The sequence below is a fragment of the Dasypus novemcinctus genome, chromosome 17, assembly GCF_030445035.2.
Source record: "Dasypus novemcinctus isolate mDasNov1 chromosome 17, mDasNov1.1.hap2, whole genome shotgun sequence".
Taxonomy (NCBI): domain Eukaryota; kingdom Metazoa; phylum Chordata; class Mammalia; order Cingulata; family Dasypodidae; genus Dasypus; species Dasypus novemcinctus.
The window spans coordinates 31,894,694-31,911,774 of NC_080689.1; the positions used below are offsets into that span (position 1 = coordinate 31,894,694).

General features: G+C 39.1%; 1 protein-coding gene across 1 annotated transcript in view; it reads left to right on the forward strand.

The window, feature by feature from the left end:
• The first annotated feature begins 244 nt into the window (after positions 1 to 244).
• Positions 245 to 17,081, forward strand: part of DYNC2LI1 (dynein cytoplasmic 2 light intermediate chain 1) — a 53,576-nt gene continuing 36,739 nt past the window's right edge. The window contains exons 1-2 of the mRNA XM_004447301.2: positions 245 to 387; positions 2,803 to 2,920. Of these exons, the coding sequence (XP_004447358.2) occupies positions 380 to 387; positions 2,803 to 2,920 (126 nt within the window). The 5' untranslated portion in view covers positions 245 to 379. The remainder of the gene's footprint in view (positions 388 to 2,802; positions 2,921 to 17,081) is intronic.

Here is a 17,081-nt window from a genome sequence, read left to right on the forward strand (position 1 = left end):
GATCGTCTCATCTTCTATTCCCAAATCATTCCTATAAAGGGAGAGAAAAAGAGTTGAGCGAAAGAAAAGGCCCTTATCGTGTAGCCGTCACTCAGTAAATAGAAGAACACTCCCAGCCCAGAAACAATCTATTAGAACCCAGGTTTGTAACCACTTACCACTTTGGCCTTTCGTCTCGTAGGGGTTGAGGCTGAGAGCGACACTTGAAGAGAACTACATCTCCCATGATGCTCTTCTTTCGCGCGCAAGCTGAGATGCGACGTCGTTCCCATGGCAACACGGAAGCCCGCGCCACGGGGCCCACCTCGGGAATTGCTGTCTGCCACGTTCTTGGCTGGCCCCCTCACGGAGCCCACGGTCCTGGCGTGATCGAACCACTATGCCCAGGTACGGCGGTAGCCCTGCCTGCACCTGGCCTACTCTCTCTTCGAGAGCCTTCTTTCTTTACCACCCCAGCTTTCGAGGTGGGAAGGGAAGGAGAGGCCGCTAGGAGTATTTGGTGGAGGTGGGGAGAGTCCACGCAGGGCTGCGGAAAGAGGTTATGGGTCTGCCCCGCTAGCGCCTGGGTCTGGATGGTCAAGGACTTGTAGGTACTGTCCGAGAGCATGTGGATTTTGCCGTAAACAATTATCTGTTCCCTAGTTTAGAAAAGTGAAGGACTTTGAAAATCACCAAATCCATCCACTCACTTACTAAGTAAAAGTTGTTTTGCGGGCCGGGACCATTCTAGGACCAGGGGATGTAGCGATGACCTACCCCAGAGCCTCTTCCCCAGAGACCTCCACTCCTGGTGCGGGGGTTCTCGAAAATGAAAACATTGTGGGAAGTATAAGGTCGCTTTAAGAAAAAAAGAAGGGGAAAAAAGAAAAGAAGGGAGGGATTTTGATGAAATGTTAATACATTTTAATTCTTTAATTTTATGACGTCAACATCACTACCTGTTCTCAAGATAATACTTAAACCTTCTCTGAACAATTTATAAGGACGGCTGGAGGGGAGTCAGGAAATTTATCACAAAGCAGGATAAATGTTTTTCTCACTGTGTGATCAACGGTGTTTTTCTCTGTTGAGTTTGTGAACCTTGGTGTGAGAAATTACAATAGAATTGGTTGCAGTTTTACAGGTATGGTTATGATCTTAAACTTCAACAAGGGGCGTGCCTGCCTTCTGTTCTCTCTGTTGGGTGCTTGGAAAGCAGAAAGTAGATAATCATGTTCTGAAAAAATTGTGTGTAAATGAGGGACAAGCAGACAGGCTCTGACTGAGAGCTTGATGTCTCACCTGTGAAATAAACTCATGGATTTTAGGGTAGATATTTCAGGAAACCTGTTTTGGTCTTTTATAGCGCCTTTCTTCATTCTTGGTTCTTGAGTAGTAGTAATTATAGGCACCCCAAAATTTTTAGGTAATGTTATAGTCCAGGCCCTCGACTAAGTGAATTATCGCACTTTTAACAATCACAATCACCCTATAAAGTTGGTATTTCTTTTTTTTTTTTAATTGGTATTTTAGAGGTGAGGAAACAAAGGTGAGCCTGGGGACTAGCACAGCGCTTTATTAGATGCTCAATAAATATTTGTTGAATTAATAAAATGGATGAAGGATCAAGAGAGGTTAGGTAATTTGCCCAAGTGCACATGCCTAGAAAGTAGTACATTCAGACTAGAACCAGTCAGGTCTCTCATTTTGTTTTAGTTCTTTATACCATTTTTTACTCAGGCTTTAATTTTTAAAAATGAATGTATAATCCTATTTGTGTAAAGTTTTATATGTGTGTCTGTATGTGCATAAAGAGATGAAAGGGGGAAACGGACTTGGCCCAGTGGTTAGGGCGTCCGTCTACCACATGGGAGGTCCGCGGTTCAAACCCCGGGCCTCCTTGACCCGTGTGGAACTGGCCCATGTGCAGTGCTGATGCGCACAAGGAATGCCACCCCATGCAGGGGTGTCCCCCACGTAGGGGATACCCACGCGCAAGGAGTGCACCCGTAAGGAGAGCCGCCCAGCGTGAAAGAAAGTGCAGCCTGCCCAGGAATGGTGCCGCCCACACTTCCCATGCCGCTGACAACAACAGAAGCAAACAAAGAAACAAGATGCAGCAAAGACACAGAGAACAGAGAACAGACACCGGGGCGGGGGGGGGGGGGGGGGGGGGGGGAGTTTTAAATTAATAAATCTTTAAAAAAAAAAAAAAAAGGAAGAATAAACACCAATTCTTTAAAAAAAAAAAAGAGATGAAAGGATGATTTTGAAAATGTTTGGGGTTTTAGGTGATTATTTTCCTTTCCACTTTATGTAGAAAATAATAATGATAATAATCTTGAGCCAAAGATGTAATTTAAAAAGCAACAAAAATAAATGTTTCAGGGAACAAAGATTATTTGGTACACTGGTTTTGCATGTTCCCTATTTTCCTAAATGACTTAAGTGCGGGTGGTTTTCAAATTGTACATTTCCAAAAGTCATTGTACTTTCATGTCTGGAAGCTCCAAAGTAGAATAGGCTTACATCCTGGTGATAAAGGCTTTGCTTATTTTCAGCATACTTCAATGAACGTGTACAAAGAAAACATCACAAAATGACTAATCTTGAGATTTTATAGCAGGCTGTTGTCCCCCAGAAAATAATGAGGAGTTATTTAATAAATTTAACTGAAAGAAAATTTAAAATAAATATTTGAAAAAGCTTGAAAGTTTATATTAACATTAGTTTATATTAATAATTGACAGTATATTCAAAAGAGTTTGAAATAAATATTTCAAAGACTTTGTTTCTTTCTTGTTTTTCTGCCTCTCATCTTAGTGAAACTCTCTGGGAAATTGCAAAAGCTGAAGTGGAAAAAAAGAGAAGTAATGGAAGTGAAGGTGATGGAGTGGAAATTGGAGAAAAATCTGTTTTCTTCATTGGCAGTAAAAATGGGGTAATGCATCTCTTCTTAACTCTTTTTACCCACATCTACTGTAATGATTTAAGAAGCAGTGGTAAGATTTAATACTTTGCTAAAAATTTAGATACTCCAACTCTTTAATTCGATAGCCAATCTCCATCCTGCCAGTGTGGGAGCTGATCATGCCCTGTAGGAGCACCCCATCCTGCTGATGGGTTGAATGGGGACTGACACTGAGCCTTAGGTCTTGTCAGGTATTGTGCCCTGGTGTGGGGGACGTGCTTCTAATTTGACTTCCCAGAGGAGTCATTTTTTTCCCAGTTTGCACTATGGTATCATAAGTGCTAATTTGATGGTCTTATTTATAGTTCATTTGTACAACTGAACCAAGTATATAAATAATAAAAACATGAACCATAGAGGAAATAATCCTTTTCACTCTCATTTATCTTTACTAGAGTCACAGAAACCAATGGAACCTCGGAAATACTCTAGTCTTCCACCATGGGGATTCTTACCCAGCGGTCCGTGCAGACATTTTTGGGTAGTTAATGAACTCTCTAGAAATGTATGCAGAATTGTGTGTTATTGTGCATAGTTGCATTCTTTTAGGAAATTCTCACAGGGTTCTAGCACTCTTGTTATAGGTAAAGAACCATTGTTTTACAATATTTCCCAACAGCACTTGTATAGTCCAGGTTTGAATTTTTCAGCAGTGGGGAATTCACTTCCACAAGACAGTCTGTTTCATTTTTGTTGGTCCCTAGTTACTGGAAAACACCTGTCTATTTCACTGTAACCTCCACCCTTTGGTCCTAATTCTGACTGTTAAAAGTATAGGGAAAAGTCTAATTCCACTTCTATGTTAAACCTTCAAATATTTTTTGGTTGTTCTTCAAAAAGTTAGTGGCAACTACTTGGTCTCCCTGAGTCTTTGTTTCAAGTTTAGCACTGCTTTTTCAGATACACTCCTTCTGTGTCATGGATTCTATATCAGTCATGATTTTTTTATTTTTGGAGGTAGCAGGATTGAACCCAGGACCTTGTACATGGGAAGCAGGTGCTCAACTACTGAGCTACAGCCACTCCACAATGAGAGTTGATTTTGTCATTTGATTGTTTTTAGGAGGTCCTGGGGATTGAACCTGAGACCTCATACATGGGAAGCAGACGTTCAACCACTTTAGCTACATCCATTCCCCGTGATTTTTTTAGAAACTCTCAACTAGAATTATTCTAATGTATGATTCTCAGAATGGAACCTAATTTTTAAGGTGTTTAGATCAGGTCTGCCAGCTTCTCTTTTTCCAGGTGCTGTTCTCCTGTTAATTGTTTAAAAGTTTTTTAATAACTGTATAATCCTGTTGACTAAAGTTGAGCTTGAGATCCACAAGTCGTCTTCATTTATGCTGTTGTTTTAGCCATAATCTTATTAGCTAGGGTCTGTCTTTATCTTTATTTATTTATTTTTAAAGATTTATTTTTTATTTATTTCTTTTCCCTTCCCCACCATTGTCTGCTCTCTGTGTCCATTCACTGTGTGTTCTTCTGTGTCTACTTGCATTCTTGTCAGTGGCACCTGTCATCGTGTCTCTTTTTGTTGCATCATCTTGCTGTGTCAGCTCTCTGTGTGTGCATCGCCACTCCTAGGCAGGCTGTGCTTTTATTTTTTTTTGCATGGTGCGGCTCTCCTTGTAAGGCGCACTCACTCCTTGTGCGTGGGGCTCCCTACGCGAGGGACACCCCTGCGTGGCACGGCACTCCTTGCGCGCATCAGCGCTGTGCGTGGGCCAGCTCACCACATGGGTCAGGAGGCCCTGGGTTTGAACCCTGGATCTCCTATGTGGTAGACGGATGCTCTATCAGTTGAGTCAAATCCGTTTCCCTTTATATTTATTTTTTATTTACTTTTATTAAAGTAATTCATGTACTTTTAATTCATGTGATTTTAAAACTCAGATTATCTAAAGGTGTGTGAAGTAAAACCACAAATCTGTCCATGTTATTCAGGATCTCTCCTTAAAAGCACAACTCTTTTATTGTTTCTTCTATAATTTACTTTGGTATTTTTGAATAACATGCTTATGTGCTATTTTCAGACTTTCAATGTTCGATATAATCTGTTGAATTTCTGATAATGGTAGGAGAGTACTTAGTTCTCTTACCTTTCTCCCAAATTCCTACTCTAGCTCCAACCTGCAACATACTTTTTATAGTTTTGGTGGCTAAATCAATATTCAATGTTAATTTATTATAAATATCTAAAATGTGTTTGATGCTGAGCCAAGTGGAAACCTGTGATTACTTTTCCTTTCTTTAATAACTTTAAAACTGCATTGTCTTTTATTTGCTTAGTTTTTATATGCATTGGTTATCTATTTATACATTACAAATTACCCCCAAACCTAGCAGCTTAAAACAACAAATATTTGTTATCTCACACAGCTTCTGAGGCTCAGGAATCTGGAGTGGGTTAGCTGGAGTGAGGGTGGGGATGTGGCTCTGCATCTCTCATGAGGTTACTGTCAAGATGTCAGCTGGCACCGGCGATCTCCTGCCTGGATGGAACTAGAGAATCTGTGTCCAGGCTCACTCACGTGGCTGTTGGCAGGCCTCAGGTCCTGGCTGTTGCTTACCACAGGGGCCTTTTATTCGGCTGCTCACAACATGGCAGGTGGCCTCCCTCAGAGCAAGAAATCCGAGACAAAGTGGATACCCAAGACAGAAGCCATGGTCTTTTATAACCTAATGTTGAAAGCGATATGCCATCACTTCTGCCATAAGCTGTTGGTACCAAAGACACAACTCAGGCACAGTGGGGCAGGGACCATAGAAGGGGTGAATACTGGGGGTTGGGGGTCATTAGGGGGCTTTCCTAAAAGCTGGCTCCCCAGGAACCTACTGCTAATTCTTCCCATAACCCCCAACTACCTTCAAAATAATTTTTCATGTGGTCAATTGTATCCAATCATCTGAAAGTTACTTTTCTTCCCCTTCTAGAGACCTCCATCTAGTTACCCTCTGTGCCATTCTGTATTGGTTGTTCTCAGGAACTGCAGCATAACTATTGTCCTGGGACTTCTCTCACCCAGCTTCTTTTTTTTTTTTTTTTTTCATTTTATTTTATTTATTCATTTTTTAAAAAAAAATATTACATTAAAAAAATATGAGGTCCCCATTCACCCCCACCGCCCCCACCGCACCACTTCCCCCACAGTAACACTCTCCCCCATCATCATGACACATCCATTGCATCTGGTGAGTACATCTCTGGGCATCGCTGCACCCCATGGCCTGTGGTCCACACCATAGCCCACACTCTCCCACGTTCCATCCAGTGGGCCATGTCACCCAGCTTCTTGGGAATTCCATTTGCCTCTCTCTTGTTTTGGAACTTCAGTTTCCTCAAGCCTTTGTCTTCCTTTTTCTTGTGGTACTCCCTCATCTTGGTGAAACACATTCTCTTGTAGTTTCGTGGGAGAGTGTGCCTGGGAAGTTAAGTTTATGAGATACCTGAAAATGTTTTTATTTATCCTCATGTTAGATTGAAAGTTGGTCTGAATATAGAATTCTAGGTTGGAAATTATCCATAAGGCTTTTGAGAACACTGCTATATGTCTTCTAGCTTTTATTATTTTTGAGAAAGCCAATCCCATTTGATTCTTAAACCTTCCTAGGACTTATTTTTTCCCCCTCTCTGGAAACTTTTAGAATTTTCTCTCTTCTTTTTTTTTAAAGATTTATTTTATTTTTATTTACTTATTCCCCCCCCCGTTCTTTGTTCTCGCTGTCTCTTCTCTGTGTCTTTTCACACGCATTTATTGTGTCTCTCATCGTGTTTCCTTGTTGTGTCTATTTGTTGCATCATCTTGTTGCATCAGTTCACTGTCTTGCTTGTCTTCTTTAGGAGGCATCAGGAACCGAATCCAGGACCTCCCATATGGTAGGCCAGTGCCCAACTGCTTGAGCCACATCTGCTTCCCAGAATTTTCTCTTTAATTCCAGTATTCTAAAATTTCAGAATAATGTGCCTTCAGATTATTCTGAAATTCAGATTAAAAAAAAAAAAATTTCATTCATTATATGGAGCACTCAGTTCTAGGAAATGTTCTGTACTATTTCTTTGACAGTTTCCTCACTTCTGGAACTCCTGTTAGTTGGATATTAGATGCCCGGAATTAATCTATTCTTCTTTCGTAATTCCTCTTTGTCTTTTAATATTTTTCTTAGAGATTTTTCTTTAATTTTATCTTTCAAAAAATTTTTATTGAATTTTTCCTTTAGTCTGTTAATCTTTTTTATTTCCAAAAGAATTTTCTCTTCTATGATCTTCTGTTCTGGTTTTTTTCTTCATACTCTGAGGATAACATTTATAGGTTTGGAGGGGGTTTTTGTTCTGTTCCTTTTTACTTGTAAGTTCCTTTTTCCTTTTTATTTCTTTTGCTCTCAGTTGTGTATATTAGAGGCATTCCTCAAATGTTATCCTTTACTGTTCATTAGCTGTTGAGAGGGAGGCACTAAAAAGCTGCCTAAATGTATTGTGAAGAGGTAGAGCTGCAGTGAGGAACATTTCAATTGATGGGCTTCACTGTGGGATAATCAGAAGCCGACTTTTTTGTTGGGACTCAAAAAATATTAGTAGCCAGAGGTCTTTGACTCTGGTTCCATCCATTTTCCCAGAGAAAGATGCCGGGAAGTGGATTGGGAAATATGTAAGCGGTCTTAGCATTCAGTATTACATTCTGTCACCTAATCCATCTCTTTTGTCTCTGCTTCCTTACCCCTAGGGGTGCTCTCATTAAAGGTTATTCCTTTATTTTTAAAATACGATTCCCCGTATCAGTAGTCAGGCAGTTTTGCTTTCTCTTTGCAATATGTTTACATTGTATCATCTACCCTCATCAATAGAAACAAACATAATTTTTAAAACCTTTATGTTACTCTTACTTTTTTGAAACTATCATTGATTCTTTTCACCATTCTGACAGTGTTTTATCACATTCTGTATTCCAACCTACTAAATGATTTTTGTGTTGTAAAGCACGACAAATGCGGTGTCATGTATCCACAGTTACAGTATCATACAGAATAATTTTACTGCCCTCATAAATCCCCCTGTGCTTTGTCTAACCAGGTCCCTCCCCCTCCCCCAACTCCTGGCAACTATTGATCTTTTTTTCCATTGCCATAGTTTTGCCCTTTCCAAAATGTCATATATTTGGAATCATACAGTATGTAGCCTCTTCAGACTAGCTTTTTTTCACTTAGCAATATGGATATATGCCTCAGAATGGAATGGCCAGATCATATGGTAATTCTCTTTAACTTTCTGAGGAAGTCACCAAACTGTCTTCCACAGTGGCTGCACCATTTTACATTCCCATCAACAATGTATGAGGGATTCCATTTCTCTGCATTCTCACCAACACTTATTTTTAGTTTAAAATAATAGCCCTTTTAGTGCTTGTGAAGTGGTATCTCATTGTCATTTTAATTTGCATTTCTCTAATGGCTAATCATGTTGAACATCTTTTCATACACTTAATAGTCATTTGAATATTTTCTTTGGAGAAATGTCTATTCTAATCCTTGGAACATTTTTTAAAAATTGTCTTTTTGTTGTTGAGTTGTAGAAGTTCTTTATATATTCTGAATATTAAACCCTTATTTGAATTTGATTTCCAAATATTTTCTCCCATTCTATAGGTTGTCTTTTCACTTTCTTGATAATGTCCTTTGATACACAAAATTTTTACTGCTTATGTTTAGGTGAAAAATCTAAAAATCCATTGCCTAATATAATATCCCAAAGATGCTTCCCTATACTTTCTTCTAAGACATTTATGGTTCTGATTTTTAAGTTTCAGTTGTTGATCTGTTTTGAATTAATTTCTGTATATAGCAAGAGATAAGGAGCCACATTCATTATTTTGCATGTGATTTTCCAATTGCAAAAGGTACCATTTGTTGAAGGCAAATTTCCCCCATTGAATGGACTTGGCACCCTTATTGAAAATCAACTGGCCATAGATGTGTGGATTTATCTCTGGGCACTCACTTCTATTCCTTTGGTCTCTATATAGCTATCCTTATGCCAGTACTACACTGTTTTAATTACTGTAGTTTTGGAGTAAGTTTTGAAATCAGAAAGTGTGAGTTCTCCAACTTTGTTGTTCTTTTTCAAAATTGTTTTGGCTCTTTGGGCCCTTTGGAATTCCAAATGAATTTGAGGATCAGCTTTTCCATTTCTGGAAGAAATGCCATATATAACTGCTAATCTCTGCTAATTTATTTCTGTTTCTATAATTATTTGTATTTAGATTTTGTATATAGATAGAGTCAAACAATATGTAGTACTTTTTTTTCTAGTTTCTTCCACTTAGCATATTACCTTTTTTTTTTTTAACCACTAATATATTACTATACCCTACCATCCATACTTTGCTTTGGTCTTTTTTTGGCCCAAGTATCATCCTGATACTAACGTCTTTTTTAAAAATAATAATATATTTTTTATTTATTTTTAAAAATATACATAGATCACACAAAACGTTGCATTAAAGATATGAGAGGTTCCCATACACTGTCCTCCCCACACCCCCATCCTTCCCACATCAACAACCTCCCTCACCAGTGTGGCACATTCATTGCACTTGATGAATACACCTTGGAGCACTGCTACACAGCATGGACCATAGTCTACATAGTAGTTTACATTCTCTCCCAGTCCATTCAGCAGGTCATACAGGTCATAATGTCCTGCATCTGTCCCTGAATTATCATTCAGGACAACACCAAGTCTCAAAAATGCCCCCATATCACACCCCCTTTTCCTTCTCCTGTATTCAACAGCTCCCATTGTCACGAGGATAGGCATCTCCACTAGGACAGGCATTTCTACATCAATGATAATTTCTTCCATTACTAGAGTCACAATAATTCTACAGTAGAATACCAGTAGGTCCACTCTAATCCGTATTTTATTCCTTCATCCTTAGGGCCTTGGGATTGCGTTGCCCACTTCACCTCTCAATTGAGAGGGGGCTTTGACCCTGCATGGGTGGTGGATGGGACTCTTGTGCCTGCAGCTGTAGACACTCTCGGTTCCTTGGTGTGGTGGCTGTCCATCCTCACCTCCCTGTCAGCTGACCTGGGCAAGTCCATCAAACTGAAGAGTAGGTGCTGCAACACCACTGAAGCTTAGGGCCCAAGCTGGTACATGGACAACCCAGAGATTCAAGTCTCCTGGGCATATGCCAACCCCAGAGCCAACCGCAGGTTCAATAAAAGGGATAGAAGAGGCATGTTTAGAGAAGCCACATCCAAATTCAATTCCCTCACACTCAGGAGCTCAAATTCCAAAGTAGGGCCCACTGGCAAGGCACCAAACTCCAGAGCCATCTGCCATGACTGTATGTTCTGGGTGTCTCTAGCCCTCAGGAGTTCCTTTACCTGGGGCTGTATCTACTTTGACTGTCTCTGAGATCCTGCTGAGACATGCATAAGCATGACCCCTCTGATGACCTCTCAACTCATTTTGAAGTCTCTTAGCCATATAAACTCTTTATCTTTACCATTTCCCCCTTTTATCTAAGGTATTTTTCTAGTACATCACCAGCCAGTGCTTGATAGTAATCCATTGACTCCAGGGAGGCTCATCCCTGGGAGTCATGTCCGATGCTGGGAGGAAGGTAATTCAATTACATGCTGAGTTTGGCTTAGAGAGTAGCCACATTTGAGCAACATGGAAGCTCTCAGGAGGTAACTCTTAGGCACCCTGAAACACTAGGCCACGTTGAAATCCCAAGCTCAGTAGGCTCAAAAGCATAGTCATCAGTGTCAAGGGCCCACTACTGGACCATCCTTTCTCACTGGTCATTGCCCTTGCACTTGAAGGATTGTTGGTGTTCTGTTGGGGAATGCGGCAGAGCTCCTCAGGGTGGGAACCCAGCACTCCCTCAGTTGTCGTGCGAATCTCTACCACTATGTCAATACCCAACGAACATCTGAACATATCTATATACCCTATATGTATGCCCAGACAAACTCCCTACCATGCATCCCCCATCAATGACACCACATCAGTGCTCCTCCTCTGCCATAGTTGAGCTCCTCTGTGATCCAAAACTTCTTCAAAAATGAAGCCTAATATATTGTCAAATTCAATTAATAGGAAAATGCAATCATAATGATAAGTTTAAACATTAGAAATAAAATACATAATAACTTAGAAAAACTTATTAAAGTAAAAAAAAATTGGGGTACTAAAAAATGAAAAAGCTTATTAAAATATTTTTCTTTCACATTTTGCCTTTCATCACTGTAATAGGTATTGTCCTGTATGTGCAGTGGCAAGGCAGTCTCTTCCATTTCTTCCTCAGTGTCTTACCTCTTTCTTTTTCTTTTATTATGTCTTCAAAGAAGTTTTAGGTCACAGTAAAGTCACATACTAAATATTGGGGATGCCCATATACCCAACATCCTCCTCCTTTTCCCCCTTCCCCAACAGTGATATTTTTACATGTGGATGTTACATTTGCTACATCTGATATACAAATATTGAAACACAGCTACTGACCTGGTCAATCGTTTACATTATGGTTTACATTTTAGATGGTACACTTTTATAAATTTTTGGTGAAATTTAACATCATCTGCATCCATCATTGCATGATCATGCAGAGCTCTTCCATTGCCCACCAATTGCCGCCTCTTCTATCTATTCTATTTCTTTCTCCCCCTCCCCTCAGGACCCACATTGACCACCAAGCTTCACTGAAGGACAAGAGTCATAGATACTTGCATCAATGCTGAGGGCTTGACACACTAGTCTGTCTTCCCCCATTAGGAGGCCCCCATACTTTCAGGAGATACCTTCCCCTCTTTGAGAACATCGGGCCTGATACTAATATCTTGTAACATTATTGTACATTTTTTCTGTTTCAGAGAAAAACATTCTTATGTATACACTATTAACCATACTCATTTTTCACAAAAGGGTTTGCTATGCTATACAGTCCATGTTTAAATGTTTAGCTTTCCTTCTAGTGATATGGAAAACCTTAGACTTTCCCTTCCAACCACTATCCTACCCATATATTAGCACTGGTAATTACAAACACTTTGATGTGCTTTCAACATTTCATTTCCAAACTTTTTAAACATCCTTTTTACCAATTGTTCACAGATTAAACTTCAGCTTCCTGTTCTCTAACCTCATTCTATTTTGTAGTGACTTATATTCTAGCTATTAACTCCATGAGTTTACTCATTATATTCAGTTCATTGTAGCAAAAAATAGCAATATTTGTCCTTTTGTGTCTGGCTTGCTTTACTCCACATAATTTCCTCCAGGTTCATCCATGTTGTCATATACTTCACAACGTCATTTCTTCTTACAGCTGAGTATTACTCTATCGTATATACCACAATTTGTATATCCATTCATCATTGATTGACATCTGGGTTGGTTCCATCTTTTGGCAGTTGTGAATAATGCCGCTGTGAATATCAGTGTGCAGATGTCTGTTCATGTAGCTGCCCCCAGTTCTTCTGGGTATATACCTAATAGTGGTATTGCTGGATCATGTGGTAGATCTATAGTGAACTTTCTTATGAACTGCCAAGCGAACTTCCACAGCAGTTGAACCAATAATACAGTGTTTTATATTTACCTATGAAATTAGCTTTACCAATATTATTTATTTATTCTTATTGAATAAGTAAACTATCTAGTATTCTTTTTTTCTTAACGATTTATTTATTTATTCCCTACCCCGCCCACTGCCACTTGTGCTTGCTGTCTGCTCTCTGTGTCCATTCATTGCTTGTTCTTCTGTGTCTGCTTGTCTTCTCTTCTCATCTTTGGGAAGCACCAGGAACTGATACCAAGACTTTCCAACATGGGAGAGAGGTACTCAGTCGCTTGAGCCACCTTAGTTCCCTGGTTTGTTGTGTCTCTCACTCCATCTCTTTTTTGTTGTATCATCTTGTTGTGCCAGCTCTCTGTGCAGGCCAGCTCTCCATGTGGGCCAGCTGTTTGCACAGGCCAGTTCACTTTCACCAAGAGACCCCAGGAACCAAACCTGGGACCCTGCATATGGTAGACGGGAGCCCAGTCGCTTGAGCCACATCTGCTTCCCTCTAGTATTATTTTATTTTGGCCCGAAGGCCTCCCTTTAGCATTTCCTGTAGAGCTGGTCTTCTGGTAATGAATTCTTTCAGCTATTATCTGTAAATGTCTTAATTTCTCCTTCATTTTTGAAAGATAATTTTAATGGATGTAGAATTCTTAGTTGACTTTTTTTTTTCTTTAAGGACATTAAATATGCCATCCCACTGTGTTTTGGTCTTCATAGTTTCTGATGAGAAATCTGTTGTTAATTTTATTGGAGATCCCTTATATATGACAAGTCACTTATATCCTGCAGCTTTTGAAAATCCTTTGTCTTTGAATTTTGACAATTTCAGTGTAATGTATCTTGGTGAAGATATGTTAGAGTCTATCCTGCTTGGAGTTTGTTTCCTGTTTATATATGTTTCCTGTTTATATATGTTCATGTCTTTCATCAGATTTGGGAAGTTTTCAACCATTACTTCTTCAAAAGTTTTTTCTGCCCCTTTCTATCTCTCTTGATCTCCTGGGACTCCAATCATGCATATGTTGGGTACACTTGACAGTGCCCCACAGGTCCCTCAGACTCTGTTTATTTTTCTTCATTATTTTCTCTTTTTCCTCTCGCACTGAGTAACTTCACTTGTCTTCAAATTTGCTGATCCTTTCTCCAGCCTGTTCAAATCTGCCATTGAATCCATCTAGTAAGTTTTAAATTTCAATGACTGTACTTGTTAGCTCAAAAATTTCTATTTGGTTCCTTTGTACAGTTTCTATCTCTTTAATTTCCTCAGATGTTTTCCTAATTTTCAATAGTTCTTTGTAAGTTCCTTGCATATGGATTCCTATAGCTCATTGAGCATAGTTAAGATAGTTGATTTAAGGTCTTTGACTAATAGTTAAATTGTATGAGCTTTCTCAGGGATGGTTTCTGGCAAATTCTCTTTTTTGTGAATATGTCATACATTACTTTTTCTTAAAATTTAGTTCTCCCATACCTTTGGGATTGCTTGGTTTGTTAGTATTGTTGTTTAGGGCTAGAGGTATCCATTTGTGACTTTTCAAACAATTTTTGCTCTCAAACAGGGAAGGGAAAAAGAAAAGGGAGAAAAAAGAAGACATTGCCTCTTTAAGTTTCCCTGCCATTTTTGCCTGAGGGGAGCTGGAATAAGGGCTGCCCTCAGAGTTGGACGTCCAGTGATCTGAATTAGCTAATCAAAAGCAGTAATCTGTGATTATATCACACACCCGTGGTTTATGGAGGACTACGTCCTTATAACCCTTTGATACCAGAAAGTTGTGCTATGAGCCTGGAACACAGTTCCCACTGCTGCCTGCCATGTGATTGGGAAATGGGAAATGATAACCAAAGCAGGGAGGCTGAAATTCACTGATATTTACTGTAATTTGTCAGACTATTCCTCCAGCTTTCCCTGGATACTTCACAGTGCTTCACTAGACTCCAGAGTTTTAAATAGTTGATTCAGACAATTCCTGACAGTTTGGTGGAGGGACGATTCCTGGAGCCTCCTACTCTCATTTCCTACAATCCTTCATTGTTCTGGTTTGCATTTCCCTGAAGACCAATGAAGTCTGAGCATCTTTTCATGTGCTTACTTGCCATCCATATCTCTGTGTCTGTCCATATCTTTTGGCCACTTTTTAATTGGGTATGTTTTCTTGTTGTTAAATTTTAAGAGTTCTTGTATATTTTGGATACAAGTCCTTTGCCAGGTAAGTGTTTTGCAACTATTTTGTCCCATTCTTTGGCTTATCTTCCGATTCTTTTAACAGTGTCTTTCACAGAGCAGGAGGTTTTAATTTTAATAGAAGTCCAATTTATCAATTTTTTTTATGGATTGTGCATTTGGTATTCTGATAATGTTTTGATAAGTCTGTGCCAGAAGGAGCATGGTATATATAGTAGCATACAAGAGGAGTCGGAAAACATACTCTGCTCTTTTCTAGCTACATGACCTTGAGCGAGTCACTTAACCTCTAACTGATCCTTAGTTTCTGTATGACTCTGGAATATTTCCTTTGTAAGGACAAAAAGTTCAATTCAAAGTAATGTAAGTGCTTTTTTGATTATTTGATATCCCCTTTATTTTTTACTTTACATTTGTTCCTCTTGTGATGTCTTTCATCAGATTTCATGTGTATAGTCCATTCCATATGGTTAGGCAACAGTCTTATTTTCATCCACATGCGTTACTGTATGCTGCCGCCACCTGTGTGTTTGTAAGTTTCCATACAAATACACATAGCAGGGAAGCGAATTTGGCTCAACAGATAGAGCGTCCGCCTACCACATGGGAGGTCCAGGGTTCAAACCCAGGGCCTCCTGACCCGTGTGATGAGCTGGCCACGTGCAGTGCTGATGCGCACAAGGAGTGCCGTGCCATGCAGGGGTGTCCCCCGTGTAGGAGAGCCCCACGCGCAAGGAGTGTGCCCCGTAAGGAGAGCTGCCCAGCGCAAAAAAAGTGAAGCCTGCCCAGGAGTGGCACCGTACACACAAGAGCTGATGCAGCCAAGATGATGCAACAAAAAAAGAGACACAGATTCCCAGTGCCGCTGACAAGAATATAATTGGACACAGAAGAATACACAGCAAATGGGCACAGAGAACAGACAACTGCGGGTGGGAATGGGGAGAGAAATAAATAAAAAGTAATAATAAAAGATATTAGATCTAAAATTAAAAAAAACAAATACACATAGCATAGTGTGCTGCATTCTCTCCCCTTCTATGTTGGTTGCTTGTTTATTCCCTTACATTGATTTATTATACTCATAAATCCCCTGTCATCAAGTTTTGGTAATATATATGAAGTCATTTTACTTCTGTGTGATAATAGTGCACTTATTTTGTTCTGCCTATCTGGCTATAAATATTGTTCATAGGCCTTTTCTCAGCTGTTTTCTCCTATGAATTACTTGGACCCTTCTATATTATTGTCTTTTAAATTTTTTTCTTAAGGGCATAAGTCATGACATCTTAATCTATCTGAACAATCTTGTCTCATTTTTATTTAGATTGTCAAGTCTCAAGGCGTGGTCTTCTGATCCCCTTGATATATGCTTCCTCTTTTATTAAGGGATAGTCATTCCAGTATTCTTAAGGCTTGGACCAGAAAGGTTGTCATTGACTAGCTTTTCACTTTCCATAGTTTACTTTCTCTCACCAGACCTCAAGCTCTCATAGAAGAAAAGCAGGAAGGAAGTCATCTTGACCTCTAAATCTTTTCATTTCCAATTTTCCATGGTATAAGATCTGGTTCTCAGAAGATGCTTTCCAGGGTGCCTCCAAGGATAGCAAGTCCTCAGCATGCATGTCCCATCACATTTTATTGATCTTGGCATCCATTTTTGCTGAGCCTGAAGGCGACATCTGATCTGTAACATTCCAGAAATGTATTGGCATTTTAGATAAAACCTATTTGCCATCACTGACTCTAATATATTTTTTTAAGAAAACAAATAAATTTTATTGGTACAAATTAATGACGCATACAATTCATCCAAAGTGTACAATCGGTGGTATTGGGTATAATCACATAGTTGCACATTCATCACTTCAGTCATTATTAGAGCATTTTCATTATTTCAGTAATAATAATAAACAAAAACCAGACAAATAAGAAGATTCTTCCTCTCTCAATCTCTCTTTTTACCCTTCTGAATCTAATATTTTATCTCCACAGAAATTAGAAGTAGGCCAGAATTGTGAGTGTGACCTATGCACAACTATAGCATATCTTTCATATTTGCAGAGAGCTAATTTCACATAGTATCTACATTATATTATCTGATGACTTTAAGTATTGTGTACCATAGGGAAGACGTTAACTAAGAATTAATTTTGATTATTGTATGTACATTGCAACTGAGACATTTCATTGAAAAATATTCAGATGAAAGAATTTCACATATGAAAGAAATTTAATTTCCTTTACTGTTTTTATCATTTAATGCTTTTAAAGTAATTATAGACATTTTGCTCAAATTTACAGTGATAGAGGCATTGAATGTGAAGTCGGTGAACTAATTTTGTGCTCACTAATATCATTTAATCCAGGA